This window comes from Engraulis encrasicolus, chromosome 4 (assembly GCF_034702125.1).
Source record: "Engraulis encrasicolus isolate BLACKSEA-1 chromosome 4, IST_EnEncr_1.0, whole genome shotgun sequence".
Taxonomy (NCBI): Eukaryota; Metazoa; Chordata; class Actinopteri; order Clupeiformes; family Engraulidae; genus Engraulis; species Engraulis encrasicolus.
Genome location: NC_085860.1, coordinates 18,760,764 through 18,780,317, shown reverse-complemented (window position 1 = coordinate 18,780,317; position 19,554 = coordinate 18,760,764). Strand labels below are relative to the sequence as shown.

General features: G+C 41.7%; 1 protein-coding gene across 2 annotated transcripts in view; it reads left to right on the top strand.

The window, feature by feature from the left end:
• Window positions 1-19,554, top strand: part of zgc:173742 (DNA topoisomerase I, mitochondrial) — a 76,691-nt gene that overhangs the window by 8,794 nt on the left and 48,343 nt on the right. Inside the window, exons 4-9 of one of the 2 annotated variants that reach the window (XM_063196835.1) lie at window positions 1,027-1,082; window positions 2,678-2,795; window positions 4,621-4,628; window positions 5,274-5,361; window positions 9,009-9,136; window positions 9,529-9,644. In XM_063196835.1, coding sequence (XP_063052905.1) covers window positions 1,027-1,082; window positions 2,678-2,795; window positions 4,621-4,628; window positions 5,274-5,361; window positions 9,009-9,136; window positions 9,529-9,644 — 514 coding nt within the window. Of the gene's footprint in view, window positions 1-1,026; window positions 1,083-2,677; window positions 2,796-4,620; window positions 4,629-5,051; window positions 5,181-5,273; window positions 5,362-9,008; window positions 9,137-9,528; window positions 9,645-19,554 lie in introns of those variants that run through there. The other variant, XM_063196836.1, reaches the window with a different exon arrangement.

The following is a 19,554-nucleotide window of genomic DNA, read 5'->3' as shown; positions in this document are numbered from 1 at the left end:
AAATGTATGGCAGGAAGCGAATGTCAACATAAACAGAGATTACACAATCTTCGATATGGTCAGCAAATGTTTTGGGGCTGTCATTTATGTTATGCCTACACTTTGGAATTAGATCAGAGTCTTGTTGTTACACAGGCATATTTGATTTAGCCCAACTGTAGGCTACCCTATACTTAACTTTACTCAGTCTATCCTACAAGCAGATAGCCTACAGGGCGGATGAGAATCCGGTGCATATCACAAAAGCTGCCACACCGGTGCCTGCGTACGAATTGGATCCACAGAGCCCTTGTTTTAGCCTTCTCCACAGTTGGCCACAGTTCCATCATTCTTCACAGAAGGGAACTTGTGCAAAGATATTCCTTCTGTTAAGTAGCCATTTTTGCAGCTGGCACCGTTCGGCCCTCCAGCAACACACTGCTTGACACTGCGCTTTGGTTTGGTACTAGCCGCCATTGATCTGAACAAGGTGGAATGAGGTGAACTCCCCCCTTTTATGCCACGCATATCATTTGCATAAAATTTGCATGTCACCAAAAAAAACGAACATAACACTTTTTGGGAACGTTTTAACATGACTTTTAGGACAAAATATCACCCAGAAAATATCCCATTTTATTCACAAGGCTTAGAACTTTCAGAATCTGTCCCGGAAATGGTCAAATTCCTTTACTTTGTTTTCGTTTCATAAACACTTTAAGTGAAGTTGAACTTGTGATTCTACAAGGTTTGCTGCGCCTCCAGTTTTTTAGTTACCCCAGGACAGGGCATCAGAATTGATAAAAGAACACTTAAACATTGCAAGCCGTCTGAAGGGGATGTCAAGCACAACTACAAACAAAATGTAATGCCGTCTCTCATGCGCTATGTAGATCAGAGTGATTCATGGATATGAATGTGTGCTTTGAAGTCTCTGCTGCAGTCACACTTTTGCAGTGCACAATGCATTATTATTGTGTGTGAGTGTGTGTGTGTGTGTGTCTTTTAACTGTGATGATCTTTGAATTGTGTTCCACTCTTTGTCAGGTCAAGGACCTGAAGACGGAGGATGTGGACTCGGACGCCTCAGATCTCCCACTGCGGTGAGTTGTCCATTTATTGAACATCAGGCATGGCACAGCGCAGCGCAGTACAGTACAGAGTCCCGTCTGCCCGGGGGCAATGGCAGGGACAAGGGCAGCTAATTACACCGGCCCCTGGTACTGGTATTGGCGCTGGTGTTATGAGCAACGGCAATTTTGATCGTGGAGTGTGAGATCAGGGCCTGGCTGGGCTGCCGCCGCTCCACGGAAATGAGTTTTAATCCATTTGGTCTGCAAATGGAATCCGACTTCGTTTTCAGCTCCCCCCCATCTCTCACTGTCGCCCTCATTCTCTCTCTCTCTCTCTCTCTCTCTCTCTCTCTCTCTCTCTCTCTCTCTCTCTCTCTCTCTCTCTCTCTCTCTCTCTCTCTCTGTCTCTGTCTCTCTCTCATTCATATAATTCATATATATACCTCTCTGCCTCTCTCTCCTCTTCCATATATATCCCTCTCTGCCTCTCTCTCCTCTTCTCATTTTCCTTTCATCCCTTCTCTATTTCTCCAGTTCGCTTCTTTTTTACCATGCCGCTGGAGTTGATAGAAATTATTTCTGAAATCGATTCACAGGATCCCTGGCTATGGGAGTACCTTTTTTGCTTTTCCCTCTGAACATGGCTGCCTTTCAGGAAATTAATTTCCTGCATTATTAAAATTGAGGGAAAACGTGTCTTGTCAGATAAGTTAGAAATAGAAATTGTTACTATACAGAGGAGATGGGCAGCATTGAAACCGTGAAAGCCCTAGTGGGAAACTCCAACTCCCATAGGCATTGTGACACATCACTCCACAGCACACCAGTGCACACTGCACACAACAAAATTGCATTTATGCCTCACCCATGCAAGGGTGCAGCCCCCAATGGCGTCCGAAAGGGAGCAGTGCAACGGGACTGTACCATGCTCAGGGTACCTCAGTCATGGAGGAGGGTGGGGGAGAGCACTGGTAAATTACTCCCCCTACCAACCTGGCGGGTTGGGATTCGAACAGGCAACCTGCGCACAAGGGGGGTCATTGGGGCTCTCAGTTGGTACCGTCTAAAGACCATTTGTCATTGCGGCTCTTTAGATGCATCCCCTATCGTTTAAATGCTGACACAAATCACAGCATGCTCCGATTCCTCTTTTGATCTTCCCTCTTCAGGAGTTGGTTGAAGCATTTACCCAGTAAAGAAAATTTGATATAAAGAGAACAGATCTTATCTCATCTCTGGGCCTCACTATATGCTTGTTTGAAATAATGATGTTCCATGATACGGCCACGTTATGGCCCTCCTATCTACTGAGTTAATTGTCCTAATTTGTTCCTCTGCTTGTATTGCACTGCAGGGAAATGTATGCCCACAGTTATATAGCTATTATCGTGTGATTGGTGTAATTATTTCATTTTCATCAGACTCCATTATTAACACATTACGTAAATAAATACTCCAATTATGTCAATTTCATTGGCCACTAAACACCTCATCTTTTTACTGCACTGAAAAAACAAAATAACGAGCAATATTTTGCCTAGAGGAGAGGAGTTTTTTTCAGTGTCTTGTTCTCTGTTGTGAAAGTTAAACGAGGATGGTCCTCCTTGGTGTGTTGTGCCTCCTAGACTGCTTGTGAAACAGGAGCCAGATGGTGCAGACTTTGCTGAGGAGAAGAGGGGGAAGAAGAGGAAAAGGATTAAAGAAGAGGACGAGGCAGCAGCAACAGATGAAACATCATCCAAGTCAAGTCAAGTCAAGTAGGTTTTATTGTCAATTTCTTTACATGCACTGGTCATACAAAGAATTTGAAATTACATTTCTTGCTTTCCCATACAGACATAGACTAATTAAGGTAAGGACATAGACAGTATAGACATAGACAGTACTTATACATGGACTTAAGACAGTATGGACATAGACAGTGCTCATACAGACATTTAAAGTGCAAGACTGGACAACAGAAGACTTGTAGAGGACATACATTAAGAGGTATTGTTGTGTTTTTGTGCTTTTCTAAAAAAAAAAAGTCCTTTATAGCGTTCTGACATGGTAATAGTAGCATTTTGAAGAAAATAAATATAAAAAGGTCTGTCAAGTACACCAGCAGCAGTGTGTGTGTGTGTGTGTGTGTGTGTGTGTGTGTATGTGTTTAGTGCAGGTAGAAGGTGCGGTGTGCGTCTTGTGTGTGTGTTCGTGTGTCTGTGTGTCTGTGTGTGTGTGTGTGTGTGTGTGTGTGTCAGTGTGTGTATGTTTGGGTTTAGTGCAGAAAGTGCAGTGTGCTTGTGTGTGTGTGTGTGTGTGTGTGTGTGTGTGTGTGTGTGTGTGTGTGTGTGTGTGTGTGTGTGTGTGTGTGTGTGCTTGTTTTGAGTTAGTGCAGGTTGAAAGTTCAGTCACAAGTATAGTAGTGCAGGTGGAATGTTCAGTCGCAGATATGGTGGTGGGGGGTGGGGGGGGGTTGTCAGTGGCCTTGCTGGCTAGAGGCTGACAGTGGGGGGGGGGGGGGGTGTCAGTGGCCTTGCTGGCTAGAGGCTGACAGTGGAGGGAGAGTGGGTTGAGTGTTCAGCATCTTGATCGCTTGGTGCATTGTGCTGCTCGCCAGCCGGGTGGTACGGGAACGGAGGCGCCTGTACCTCTTTCCAGAGGGCAGGAGGCTGAACAGTTTGTGTGCAGGGTGGCTTGTGTCTTTGATGATCATCAGTGCTTTCCGGGTGAGGCGTGTGGTGTAAATGTCCTGCAGGGAGGGGAGTGGTACTCCAATGATCTTCTTCGCTGTGTTCACAACACGCTGGAGTGTCTTCCTGTTTTTCTCCGTGCAGCTTCCTCCCCACACTGTGATGCAGTTGGACACGACGCTCTCTATGGTTCCTCTGTAGAATGTTGTCATGATGGAGGGTGTAGCACTTGCCTTCTTTAGTTTGCGCAGGAAGTAGAGACGCTGATGGGCCTTCTTCGCCAGTGATGTAGTGTTGGTGGTCCAAGAGAGGTCGTCGCTGATGTGCACTCCAAGGAACTTGGTGCTGCTCACTCTCTCCACAGCATCGCCGTCGATGGTCAGTGGTGGCAGTTGTTTTTGGACCCTTTGGAAGTTGACAACAATCTCCTTGGTCTTGTTGACATTCAGCAGGAGGTTGTTGTCTTTGCACCATCTGGCCAGCAGGTCTACTTCTTCTCTGTAGTGAGTCTCATCGCCCTTGGTGATGAGGCCCACCAGTGTTGTATCATCCGCAAACTTCACTAGATGGTTAGTGCTGTGGGTCGTTGTGCAGTCGTGTGTCAGCAGCGTGAACAGCAGGGGGCTGAGAACACAACCTTGCGGAGCCCCCGTGCTCAGGGTCAGGGTGCTCGAGGTGTTGTTCCCTACCCGTACTGCTTGTGGTCTTTGCATCAGGAAGTCCAGCAGCCAGTTGCAGAGGGAGGTGCTGAAACCTAGTTTGTCCAGTTTTCTGATGAGTTGTTGTGGTATTATGGTATTGAATGCTGAACTGAAGTCAATGAACAGCATTCTCACATATGAGTCTTTATTGTCCAAGTGGGTGAGGGCTGGATGGAGGGCAAGAAGAAATCCAAGAAGAAATCGTAAGTGTCCTCAGCCAGCCAGGCAGGCAGTCTGCTTAGTCTGGGTTTTCTGGGTGGCTGTGGACCCTTTAAAAGTCTTTACATTGTATTACATTTTTTTTTTTTTAAATAAGGCATTGAAATATGTGCAGAACCTGTGCTGTATTGCTTGCATGGGTTTTGGGCTTTAGGAGCACCCGTCGGCGTTAGACACACGTGGCATAACATTTTTTGCTTCATTTTAACGCATACGATTTTGTAAGTTGGTCTTATTTTTTTATATAATGGCATTGAAAAGTCTTCAAAATTTTCACTTGGTCAAACCTGTAGACACTCTGGTTTTATGCAGAACTCTAGAATGCTTCTGCACTGTGACATCATAGTGAGTGGAGAAGGTTGCTCTTCTCTAAAGACCTTCTCTAGACCTGAGATGAGTCTGTTCTCAAATGATCAGCATTCATACAGCATGGATGAAACCAGCAGCTGTTTGGATTTGGATTTGGATTTAGATTTGAATTGGGATTGGGATTTTGATTTAGATCTTCTGATGCCATGTCCCCCTTTGGACGAAGAGTAAGGGATTTTGCCCCAGGATGTCTACAGGACTCAAATCCTTCAGTTTTGAATGCTTTATGAGTATATTTCTTCCTGTCATGTGCTCTCCAGGGCAAAGAAAAAGAAGAGAGTGGATGAAGATGGTGATGTAGCTTCAGAGAAGAAGAAGAAGAAACAGAAAACTGAAGGGAAACCAAAGGTATATTATTCAGAGAGCCTACGGCTCTTCAATACCCCCACTGTTTGACATCGAAGATTTAATCTCTAAAATCCAGTGTTGCGCATCGCACACACACAGCTTATCAATTCTTACATTATATGCACTACTGACTAGGGGTGGGCGATATGGCAAAAATGTTGTATCACGATTTTTTAATATGAAATCACGATTTCGATTTTTTATCACGATCTTCCATCCAAAAAATAAAAACAACATAAAACAACTTTCATGTACTTGAAATTTGTAATTTGCAGTCAATAAAATGTTAACACAATGATGATACTCTCATAAAGTGAACAATTGGAATACAATAATGTAAAGAATAAAGTGAAGACAACAACACAAGTGAGAAAACGTCACTCTGATACTGATAATAAACATCCTCACTGCAAGACGATCTATACGATTTCTCCACTTTGGCAGATTCGAGACGATCTTTTACTCAATATCGCGATTCACGATTTAATATCGTCATATCGCCCACCCCTACTACTGACCTTTCAGTTGCCGTAAATCAAGCAAACAAAACGAGCAGAAAAAGCTCTCATTCACCACACTTATCATAGAGAGACAAGCCACAAGCGATAGGCCAATGAGGGAAGTCTTGGGGCCTTATTTATAACGGGTGCGTACGCACGAAAGACTGCGCACGCCAAGTTCACCGCAAGGTTTGGTATTTATAGATAAAGAACTTGGCGGTAAACATGCGCAGCTCCACGCAAAGTTTGACCCATGCGTACGCCCTAAAAAAAAGACCAAACGCGGAAACCGCGACCTCAGGAGGTAGCTGGAAGAACGACCCGAAATTGGTAGGAGGAAAAATCGGAGTTCACGTGTCACGATAGCCACTTTGACATCAATCCAGTTCGCAACGAAAAACGTGGTTGTTTGTTGCTTGTTTGGTAATGGTGGAAAATAATTAGTAGTCCTACCTGGCCTATCCATAGTCACATGCATGTTTTGGAAGGAAGTAACCGACGCTTCTAATTTTATATTTAGGGTACATTACATTTGGAAATACCCTACATTTTGTTAATCACTCACAGACCTTTCCAGTATCTGTAGGCTATAGCCTAATCGTTTGTGTGTTCCGACTCGGCAAGGAATTGCGCTAACATTTAAGCCAGTTGCAGAATCATCTGCTCGAGTCCCAAGTGCAGCTGTAATAATAGAAGAAAGATAATGGTTGATTTTCTCACCCATTCGGCATACAGGCAAGCATACAGCCAAGTGCCATAGGCCTACTGATGGACATCTTCGTTTACTCTTGTTGCATGCCATTTCTTTTTCATGCGGTTCATCAGCAAATAAGCAGAGGAGTGCATTTCTAAGGCAGCTGGCCTCATAGACGGATAATGCACGTTTATAATACACACATTAAATAAATACAGACTAGAAAATGGCCATAGATGTCATGCTGTCTGTGGATGTGTCGATCGACAGTTGGGGCATCGCTTTAAACTGAAAGCAGACAGCTGCGCGCAGTGACCAACGGTAAACCCGATGCGATGAGACAGAGAATAGATTTTCTACCGGTGAATTTCACATGGGGACATGCCATGTGAGATGTTTCCTTGACGCAGCTATTTTTCCCCTTGTTCACAACTTAAGGTAAGCGTACCCATTAAGCCCATGTACCCTTTAAGCCCACTTTCAACTTTGAGGTCAAGAAAGGAAAAAGGTGGATTTTGTTGTTCATCACCCTATCCAATTAAAGGGTTTAGTAACTGACAAAATGTTTTTTATTGCAAACAAATCACATTTTTTATCGTTGAGTTATCCCCGTCCAAGTGAATCCTGTCTCAGGACTACTAACAAGAAGTCGCCTCAAAACTTTGCTGTTTTGGGACATGTCAGAAATCATAGAATTTCAGCTAGTTTAAGTCAAATGTTTTGAAAATACTTCCATATTTAGTGAACTAAGAGGTAAATGTAATGATTTATATATATATATATGTGCAATGTTTTGCTAAATTATAGCATTTCCCTTCAAATGGAAAGATGTGTTTTATGAGCAAGCAAACGCCGATATTCTCTTGATACAACCACACACCATCTTTATCTTACTCTACCACAAGACTTAAGGTGGTTAGGTATGAATTCTAAGCATATTCCAGTTTGTTTGGCATTGATCTTTAAAGAAATGCATCATGAAATGTTTTGTGGAGCTGATTATTTCCATAAAATAGCTTTTTGTATAGGTGGGCTTAATGGGTACTAGCTGGGCTTAAATGGTACACCCTATTGAAATGTATGCAAGCTGGCATGCATGCTAACCCAAAAATGCCTTTGAGGAACATAAAAAGTGCTGTACAATCTCAAGTTGTTGGTTAAAAAGTCGTAATGTAATGAACTAACAATAATCAATAAGAAAAAATTATTTTCTCTGTTTGGATGAAGAATTTTATGAATTATATGACGTAAGAGATGCTGTAATATTTAATTAGGTTTTATGCATTATTTTTTGAGCAAATCTTACATTTTGGAAGAATATTTTGGTCTGAAACCATTTATGCCATGTAGGCTACACTGTTTAAACTCAACTCACACACCTCACCAGGTATTTTGATAGATAAATAACTACATGAGCTTATTTGGAGCACAAGCGGGCTTAAATGGTACCAATGGTACCATTTAAGCCTATTCAGACTTTTCACTTTTCTCGTAAAAAATCTTCATATTATACTTTGAAATAATCATCAACTCCGTGATAAACATTGAGAAGAGAGGTAAATCTTACTATTTAACAAATCATTTCACAAAAAATGTATGTGAAGATGATTGAAAAACAAAGAAATTTAGATTTTGATGGGCTTAATGGGTACGCTTACCTTAATTAATACTAGATGTCCATAACCTGACAGGTTCATGTCCATCATGCCATCCTTTTTTATTTTGTTATTTTTTTTACCTCTGGTATAGCGTGACCTATGCGAACATAACCATCCACATGCTGCAATTCAAGGGATTTTGCTTTTTGTACGACTTCCCAAACTGCTCCACATTGCCCAACGTTCTCTGTGCCTATCTAATAAAACTGTTTGCTCCACATGTGGTAAATAGGCTATCTCGTCTGCTTTCCGCACGCCGTCCACAGATATAAATATTCATTTTGGGCGTTTCACTGAATATTCATGGATAATTATGGGTGTGTCCATAGGTGCGCACATGTGCCGCAACTTCAGAGTCAGTTGGGATTTATAAAGGGAAATCGACGTGGAACGTGCGTGCGCCATGCTTTATAAATCTGAATATTTTCTTGCGCACGCACATCCTGAGATTCGTGCGTGCGCCATCTTTTGGCGCATGTCTTCCGCAAAGTTTTATAAATGAGGCCCTTGGTCTATTTTTTTAAGCATATAGCCTAGAGGCAGTTAAACCTTGTGCCAGCCATGTAGGCGCTTCAGGCTATATACCACTTGTCTTTACAGTATATTGCAGCTGATTCCATAAATGGCTCATTTTTGTTTGTGCATTATTCAAATTTTGAGACAGTGAGGTCAACCTGAAGATTCGACATGTACTGTAGCTTGATTTCAAAGGTTTTCCAGATTCTTAAGGAAATGTATATGTCCCGGTTTTGCACACTCCTCACTCTATACAACATGTTAACGATGCTCCCACAGAAACCCAAGAAGGAGCCTAAAGAGCCTAAGGAGAACGACAAGGGCAAGAAGAGCAAGGAGGAGCGTGAGGCAGCCAGGGCCCTCAAGCTCAAACTCAAGGAGGAAGAGGAGCAGCAGCGCTGGAGATGGTAAGGAGAGAGTGTGTGTGAGTCTTTATATGTGCTGTATCTGGGCAAATGTGTGAGCAGCCTCTTTGTGAATGGAAGTGTATCCTCTTGTGTGTTGGTGACGGAAATAGAGGGTGAATGTTTCTCTGTGTGTGTCTTGTCAAAAGAAAGAGTATGGGGCAGATAAGGACAATTGTCCAGTCAGCTAAAATTGTAAGTTATATTGTGGAGAAAAAGCTGGAAAGGTTAGTTTTGGTTTGGGTGAAAAAGAAGAGTTTTTAGCCTCTCCATGAAGATGGGTTACACTGCTGTGAGAGTGGCTAAGGCATTGGTTCCCCTCTTTCACACACTAACACTCAAACACCACTGATTCTCTCTCTCTCTCTCTCTCTCTCTCTCTCTCTCTGCCACAGGTGGGAGGAGGAGAGGTACGAGGATGGAGTGAAATGGCGGTTCCTGGAGCACAAGGGGCCTTCCTTCCCCCCGCTGTACCAGCCCGTGCCTGATGACGTCCGCTTCTACTACAACGGTTAGAATACAATAGACTTTGTCATACAAGTAGGGATGCAAATTATCGATTAATTCATTAATAGTTAGTTGATTGCCTTATCAATCGACTTAGATAAGCAGGGTTTCCCCCCCAGATATCACAATGTTTCTCGAAAAAAAACTTACTAAATCTAAAAATTACAATTAAAAAGTGAGATAAAATGCTACATTTAAATGAATTCTATTTAAATTCTTTAATCCAAAGGTGATTTTAATATTCCCACTTTTCAAACCCCTCTTCACACATACTCTTCGCATGCCCATTTCACCTGGGTCTCTTGTTAGTTGAAGTGGCGATTTAATTGTGATTAATGATTTTTTTCATCAATTAACGCATTTATCGACTAAAGTCAATTCGATTCATCGTTTGCATCCCTACATGCAAGCATGAAATTTGTCTTTGATCTCACTATATAGATGGGTTGTCATTTTTTGTTTTCCCCTGGCTGCGCACAACTCAACCTCTGATTGTTTGAAACTGCTGTCTGTCAAAAAAAAAAATAGGTCACATGATTGGCTGCCAATGTCTTGCCCCTCCTCACAACACTGTGTTTCTAAAAAAAGCCATGTATATCACTGATTCTTGAAAGTTTGGCAAAAACATGTCCCTGCAGTAAAATATTAATTCTGTTGAAAATCAGCTAAATTTTCACAAACAAAATGAACCCAGGTAATGGCCAAGGGGTCTGTCACACGAATACACAGTTGTTTGAAATATTTAAGTGTAATTTTATTACTTTTCATGGCTATAAACCTGTCCACACCCTGTAAAAACGCCTGTCCCAAGGACTGGCATCATCATTTCAATTGACTTAAAATAGAAAAATCACTAACAGAATTGAACAATATCACCATGATGTGGAAGACCATATTAAAGTGGTTCTACAGATGTGCACATAGTGGATGTAAAACAATATTTACTATTATTTACTGATTGCTCAAAATGTGTCCAGCATATTGGTCACCACCGTCAGATTTTTTCTAAAAGACAATAAAATCAGGTATGCACAAGGTAATTTTCATTACTGAGGACCCCTTTTCAAACCTTTAGCTCTACTGCCTACTTCACCATCACTGAAGCTCCTGTAAGTTTATTATTTTGTCCTCAATTTGTTAATTTGTTTGGACACTGGTACTGTCCCAACCATAAACTGTCAACACCGTCGGGGGTTTTAATAGTATTGTATTACATTAATGTTAATAAATATAATTTTTTTCAGAAAAGGTATGAAGCACCCAAGAAACAGAGCGAAAATGAAATGGCTAATGTGAACAAACAATGCATAATATTTAAAAGAGTGTTTTTTTTGTCTCACACCGTCAGATGTCACCACCGTCAGATTTTGTTCTGCTCATCATGTTGTTCCATATTTTACTAAATTGTGCTGGTTAATGAAACATTACTAGGCATGTTAGTAATAATTGTGATCCAAAATGATACTCAAGCCACCACTGAGGTGCATTTGGAGGTTTTTTTGTCAGAAAACCTGACGGTGGTGACATCTGATGGAGTTCACCAAAAAACACATGTTTTACGTGTTTTTGACATGTTTTAAGAATATGCATACAATAAGTATCAACAGTTATGTTGAATTGTTAAAGTAATTCACTTTAATACAGTAAGCATGTGTTTTTACTTCTAATTCTGTCTGCCGCTGTTGACAAAACAAGAAAGAGCCCATTTTATGAAAAATGTTAAACATGGGGAGCTTGGCCAATGCATTCACTGCACAGCCAAGACCTACATCTATGATAATACACCTCTATATTTTGGATTTGAACAACTTAAAAGCTGTTTTTACCTCATTTTCAATCACCAGTGGCTTCCTTCCTAGATAATCTAACTAATGAAGTAAAAACACATGCTCATACTGTGCACACACAAAAATAAAGTGTTTATGCAAGATGTCATTGACTTGAGAGGGCTATTTATTTTGCTAAATGCAGGTACTAATTAGGCCACTTTCACCACTCTCAGATTACTGTCACCACCGTCAGTTCTTAAGTCACCACCGTAAGAAGGAGTTTTGGACATTTTAAAGGAATGTGCTTACAACATTTTCCTTAGGAGTTGTTGAAATATCAAAGTAATAGCCAATTTAAGCCCACACGAATATTTGTGAAATTACAAAAAATTGTTTGTTCTATTTAGGCGTTAAGTAAGCATCGTATGACGGTACATATTTTAAAATTAGAACACATGAAACAGTATTAAAATAGAACAAAAGTGAATTTTCAACATTTAAAGGCATATGTGTGAACCAAAAAATACACATAATCACTTAAAAACTCCAGATACATATGCAACCAAATCAATGCAATTTTAATAACTTTTAATTGTGTCTGACGGTGTTGACAAAAAACAAGGTATAATCGGAGAAAAGCCTGATTTCTAAAAAAAAAAATACATAATTGGGAGATTGGCCTTGTGCATTTCTGAAAAGCCAAGACCTTAGTCTACGAGGATATACCATATAATTTTGTAATTCACTTTGTTTTTTTCTGTCAACATTACAACCAGTTTTAGCCACTTTCTCAAGAATCAGTGATATGTAACAACCCTACTCATCATCCTTAAAAGTGGAGCTATTAAGTCATTTACCGTCTAGGGGGGGGAATTACTCACTTTACCAGAGGCCTGAGGTAAACTATAGAAGTAGTTACTGTTGACTGTTGTGCTCATGTTGTACGCGAGCCCCCACTCTGAATTACACCTCAGAGATATTGATAACAACTGTTGTGGAAAATGAATCCCAAATATCTAAATACCAGAAATAATCAAACTTACTCAAAAAATCTATGTGAAAGGGAGTACAACATTTATTCCGCTCTCTGCCACACAAGTACAATGAAAAACAGTCAAAGAGCAGAAGACCTACTGACCCGAGCTGCATCATGACACCAGGGAAACTGATCAGTCTCCTCTAGAACCCCAAGCCGTCGTGCTTGTCCAGATTGTGTGTCCCTTCTGCCTTGGACAAAAGGCTATATACCCAAAAGTGGAGCCCTGGTTTTGGCTGATGCGCAAATAAGGATATTGTTAGTGTCGGGTGTCACTGTCTCTGGTCAGCAAACCTTCCCCCCTCGTTCCTTTCTGACATTCCCAGTCTTACCATCAGTATTCCCAGTATTACCATCCCCCATGCCCAGATGTGTTTGTGCGCCAGTGAGGGGCCCACCCAGGCCCTCAAAAACATACTCTTACTATGATTTTGTATTTCTCTATGAAAATCTACATCACAACATTCATAACAGACTTTCACTATATTACATGAATTTGGAGTATCAAACACGCATAAATAAGACATCAATGGGAAACAGGTTATATTAAAAGATAAATGATAGCCATTTATTTGAACCCACAGGAATTATTGATTCGCCCAAACATAGGCCTGGGCAAAAAATCGATGTGATTTTAAAATCGAGTTTGAACGTCAAATCGATTTGTTTTTTGAGAAATCGCGTTATACGATTTTTTTTTTTTTTTTTTTAATCATCTGTCAGTTTATGTACCCAAGCGCACAGCGCATTGCATTACGTTCGCCACTTGGCGAAGACGTAGGTCTAGCCTACCTAGTGCATTCTCTGTGTCTCCTCCCCCATTACATGCACAAACAAACGTTGTGAGTGAAATGGTTTGACAGAAATATAGTGAAACGGGTGAGGAATACGGGCTCCTGTTCAAATAAGGTGACACTACCTCAAATCGTTTTGCCAATGATGAATTAAACAACCTACCACTTTGTAAATTGTGAATGACAGTGTTGTCGTAGCTGTAGGTCGTAGCAGCCGGACAACATGCATGTTTCAATATTTGAAACGAAAACATCTCGCGGAGAAAATGCTAAACAAACTACTCTACCCCTACCACAAGAGTGACGCAAGGTGGAAAGCAATCACGGATGCAATTAGCCTAGAACTGCCTACTACGATATGCTTCCAATTTATTCGGCAGAGAAGAGAGGTTTTCAACATATGCTTAAAGTTTTGGATGCGCTGCTTCCTCGCCTGTATGATCTTAACCAACATATGTGAGTTGAAAGGAATCTCTCTCCCTCCCTCTCTCGCTCTCACACACACACACACACACACACCCAAGCAACCGGACGGAGCACTCTCGCGCGCTCTGTCTCCCCCTCTCTCTAAAGCCCTACTCGGACGGGATTAGTTAGGAGACTTGTGGTAAAGTAACCGCGTCTGAACGCGCCATGTCAGTAAATATAGCGGCGATATCGGTAAACTTCGCCGACAGTTTTACCACCTGTTGCAGTCTGGAGAAATTACCAGCTGTAAAACTAGTTCTGATCCTGTGCGAATGCGCTGATGTCTGATTAAATGCATGAAACGCGATATCTAATCTACTCAGGCTTGCAAACGTTACCGTCTTGAAGTAAGCATTGTTTTAGGGTGTTGCTCCAAAATGTTTTCGCTGTGTTGACGCAGCAGTGTTCAGATGCATCGACATGTGTTCAGACGCATTACTATGGGCTCTGATGGGAAAAAAGCAGGCAATTGCTACATTTGTTCATCTGGGACAAGAGCCTCCATACATACATCTGTACTATAATGCATCATTAATATATTGTGGGGATGGATGGCACGTGACGACAAATCTCAACAGTGCCTGAGGGTTTACCCCTCACATTTTTAGATGCGTCCAGCATCTCTATAACAGGGTCTGTCTGTCCGTCCGTCCGTCCGTCTGAAACGCTTTCATTACATTTCCGTCCGTCTGAAACGCTTTCATTCAATTGTTGTCTGTCTGAAACGCTTTCTTTAAATTGTTCCTTCCTGTGGCCACAAGGCGGCAGACTACGGAGCGAATGCGTGCAAGCATAGCCTTTCTATACTAAACCGGATGCTAACGTTGGCGAAAAGTAGCCTAGCCACAGGCTAACTGACAAACGTGAGGCCAACAACTCAGCCGATCGTGATGTACGCCACAAATAGACCAATCGACCTCATATTTAGACACTACAATGTTGATTTCTGCCTTCGATTTTCATCAGTTAAGAAATCTAGCGTCGGATTAACACATTATTAAGGTAGTAAAGCGAGTTGCCGCCATGTTTGTTTTCCAGAATCACCCGGGTATCGTTAGAGAGCTCACGTGCAGCATTCTGGGTAATTGAGTTTCACGTTATTAATGCACAAAATGCGTGTTTTTAAAAATAATGCTGCAGTGAGTTTAAAAAAATCAAACCAACTGCCATTTGGAAGGGCAATGGTGCTTTTCGTTGCGCTCAGAGAGAGTACGGGAGAGAACGCGTCTTTCGTACCGTAATTGCTTTGCAGTCGTGTGCATTTGATAAACTCTGGCACGGGGTGAAGCTGGTATTGAAAAAAAAGTCCATAATTCACCTAAAGGTTCAACCCATAAGCGCATGATTCACCCAAACGGTTTTATTTATTTATTATTTGTCGATGTTTAGATTCTTTCCCACATGCACATAATTCTGAAATGGCGTGATACTAAAGGTTGTTAGGCCTAATAAATGTCTGGTAATTTGTAATGTAGCCTACTTCATCTAGGCTATGTGAAATTTCAAATCATAGCCTATGGTTCTTTTCCAAATCCAAGAATGATGATAAGCTTATTATACCCTAAACTGCAAAAAATAAAGCCATGTCTCGCCATTTTGCTGCCTTGCTGCCTGCCACAATATTTGGAGTGTCCATGATGACCAATAAACAAAAAGTACATCCTCGGGGGGCGTTGACAGGCTAGGAGGAGGCCAGGGGGGCGTTTGGGGGGGAAAATGGCATAGTTGGAACTGGCATAGAGGGACGCATCTGTTGTCCGCCTGTCGGCCTTGTTTGTTCTTTCTCTGAGATGTTTCAATGTAATCCCAATTGGTCATTTCTATTAGCAATGTTCTGAGACAAATTACATTAGGCTATTTTGGCCTGGAGTTCCCAAACTTTACTATGAGCCCTCCACATACAGGTAGATACAGCCAAGCCCCCCCCCCCTGACATGGGACGTGCCACACTATTTTGTTCTGTGCACCCAGTCTCACACCTTGATAAAGTTTGTGTATTCCTAAGACCATTCAGGCACTACAGAAAGCACAATACATAAATATTGTAAAGAAAAAAAATATTCCTTTGGGATTTAAGCCTATTTTTAGTTTATTTTGGCTTCTTAGGTCATTCAATTAATTTTGCTATTTTCCCTGCCAATCTGCCACGGCCCTCCTGGCATCCTCTCACGCCCCTCCCAGGCGTCCCCAGGCCCCACTTTGAAAACCCCTGCTATAGGCTACCCCATGTCCATATAAACTGGTCCAGTCCGAGTAGGCTTCACACACACCAGAGGCACCGCCACACAAACAGAGCCTACTTGTCAATCTCTCTGTCAATCTCTCTCTCTCTCTCTCTCTCACACACACACACACACACACACACCCACACCACGTTGGGGCCTAGAGAGCTCAACAAGTTTTTTTTTTGTTTTTTTTTTGGGGGGGGGGGGTGGTATTGAATCGAATCGTGAATCGAGTTTGGTAATGAAAAAATCTAGATTTTTTTTTCAGGGTGAATCGCCCAGCCCTACCCAAACACTCCTTCAAGGATACTCTGACCAAATGTCAGAAACACAGACAAAGACAACACACACAAAACCGAATAAAGGAAAATACCCGGCTGGGGTTAACGAAAGTTATTGTGGGTACCCATGTTGGCGCGCGATGGAGCTGTTACCGTCCATTGAACAGAACTGTTTACTCACAGATCCGCGTTTATCCACATTCACGTATCCACAAACGCAACCGTCACCTTATGTCACACCGGAGTCTTGACCCCTATACCATTCACGCCACCAGAATGGTTTTCTGACACGGAGCTGGTCCTCTCAGCCTGAAGGTCCTCAGCGGTAACTAGCGCTACCAGACACTAGCAGGCTAGCCGAGGCTCCGATGTTGACCGGGTAGATAGCATCTCCAACTGTCAAACCGAAACCGGTGACTAACTTCTCAAGCAAAATAAATAATTAACTAGGAACTGAAACAAAACGGACACAGAAAGCTTGTGTGTCGAACTTCTCCCTCACCTACACGTAGGTATTTGTCAAGTTCACTTGAATCACATTGTAAAGTCTTTTAAACCTCTCAGCGATCAAAAATGTCTCTTCGTAGAAAATCTCCTCTCCTCTCTCAAGTCTCTCGTACCCATGACAACCTGGTCCCCTTGGGAACCAAACACCAGGCAGTATAGGAAGCAAGAATAGTTCGCCAACGAAACAAAAGTTCATAGGAAGAAGTTGTATAAACGCTAGAAATACAATACATGACATTAAACGCTTATTCAAACTCTTTTTAAAAAAACATATTAGTGCACCAAAACATATCACACGTACAAGGCGTTAGTCAATATTTCAGGTGTGTTACATATATAAAAACATAAATGGACATCGATTCCATTTCTCAAAACATTAATACATACACACATCATTGCATACATCCAGGGGTTGTCTCAGGCCACAGACGTGCTGTAAAAAAGTAGCACTAGATTGATTACCTTCATGCATCCATTTCATTTCACTTCATCAAAGCTGTATGAAATCAGTGTTAGGATTTGTTCTCTTTCCTCAAGGTGGGCACTTTTTTTAGTTGAAGCAACGCGATGCAACTTTTTCAGTTCTTTGATCACCTTAGTTAGTCAATGCTTAATTTGGTCTCCTTGCCTCTTCTGATGTCTGTGGGGTAGATAAACACTTGCTACAGCTTGCTTCCTGGCACAGGCTCACAAATTTTCAAACATTTTGAGCACATTACATGTGATTTTTTTTTCACGACTGTGGAATTTCTGGAAGACCTTAGGGAAAGCTTAACATGTGAAGCAGCTGAGAAATATCCAAAGTTCCTTTTTGGGGTTTTAATGTGCTATTGATCAGAGACTATTTTTTGATCATGTTCCCACAGGGATTCTCTCAGTTTGAAGTAAAAATTCAAAAGGCTTTGCAGAGAGTTGGATTATCGTATCGTATTGAGTTATTCCTAGCTTCTTAAAGTTTTTCTCACCCTTTTCTGTGTATGGGAGCATAGGGAGTTGTTTCCCCCCCCCTCGGCATTCAGCCATTCTCCTGACTTTCTCTACAGTCATGGAACATACAGCCGTGGCAAAAAATGAGAGACCACTTTGAAATTTTCAGTTCTTCTGATTTTGCTTTTGGATAGGTAAAAATATAAATGAAAAGATTCAAAAAGTAGGCTATTATATTTGCAAAGCCATCACACTGGGACATTAGCCTAACTCAACACCAACCATCAGCGAAAATAGCAACGTCCGCATTGTGTTCTAGAATGTTGATTAAGATTTCGCAGCTGCGACTGCAAGCGCGTGTTTCTTCAGACTGCTGCTGAGAGGTTGTCCCGTTGGTTATGCCATTTCACCCTGAACTAGACATGCTCTCAGAGAAAACGGGCTCTGGATTGTTGATTTTTCAAGCCAACAAGGATATATTCCAGTAGACATGGTTAAGCTGTGAGAGGAATGGAGTTTGGTTTTGCTAATATTTCAGGTAAGCAAAGCAACAGCCCCAAACAATGCACAGTTGTCTGTGGCCAACTGTCGCGTGCTATCTGCCCAAAACACCAGAAACGCGAGCTGGCTCTAAAGTAGATTAACCCTCATTCATACATATCAGAAACTGCCTGTAAATTACTTTCCATTAACAAATAGTTAGGGAAACGGCAAGCAAGCTAACAGAGGTAGTTGTTAGCCAAGAACGTCAAGCAGTTTCATTCAAATGTGGCTGGAAATGAAGGTGCTATATTCTGAACATTGTCATACAAACGCAGTTATTTAATTAATGTTGAAGTATCCGTGTTATTGTTTCTGTGCTGGTAAAAGCAGAAATGCCTATTAGCCAAGGTCTAATTGAAAAGGGAAAAAGTCCACCTTGACTTCATTGATTACAAGCACGAAGAACGCGCTTCAATTTTACAGCATTGCCAGCGCATTTCTCTCCAATCCCTCTCTTTCTCCCCCTCCCCTCCCTCTCCATGCTAGCCTATCCCCCTCTCTTTCTCGAAAGTGAGGTAGGCCTAAGTGTGCGGTCGTAGTTTTTTCTCTTGTGCATTTATTTTTAGGTTAACTTATCAAATTGTCTTGATGTCAATGTCAAGTGAATTTAAAGCGGAAAGGAAACGTCTTGCAATGCGTTGTCATACTCCTAATGCGGCCCCAAAACCTACCGCATCTTCTTCCACCTAGCCTGATTATCATCGACTTTCACATCTCTTCGAGACTAGCTGAAGCTGTTGCATCACTAGGAGGGCACGGCCTGGCTATCTTCCACCGGCATGCCCATCACAACCAGTGGCCAAAGTCAGACTAGGTTAGACTATTGCCACTTTTTAACTAAAGCTAAACAGACACTGAATTGTTATTGATATGTAGTAGACTAAACGAAAGCTGTTTTTTTCTGTAGGCTAAATAGGCTACAACAGAGTAACAGGCTGGCTGCAATAGAGTCTACAATAGCCTACATGATGGGTAGGCTATATTGGTGCATAAAGCAATCAGTTTGACAAATATAATGTCATTGAATGCAGATTTCCTCATATCACCATGCTCATATATTCTTGAAAAACGAAATGTGCACGGTTACTCAAGGCATTTTTCTATATAAGGCACAGATGTTCATGATTTAACACACCCTATTTTTTTCTTAAAGACCTGAATTCACAGTTGCACTGCAAAAAAAAAACAACAACATAATCACACATGAAATTGAACGTGGACATAATTTACCACTTATTTAGGCGCGAAAAAAATGGGGACACTTCTGGTTACATTCGGGACAATACAAAGTGGAATCCGGGACCATTGCGGGACACAAAGGAAAAAAGTTAATTTCGAGCCCTGGTTGCTGCGCAAAACAAAAC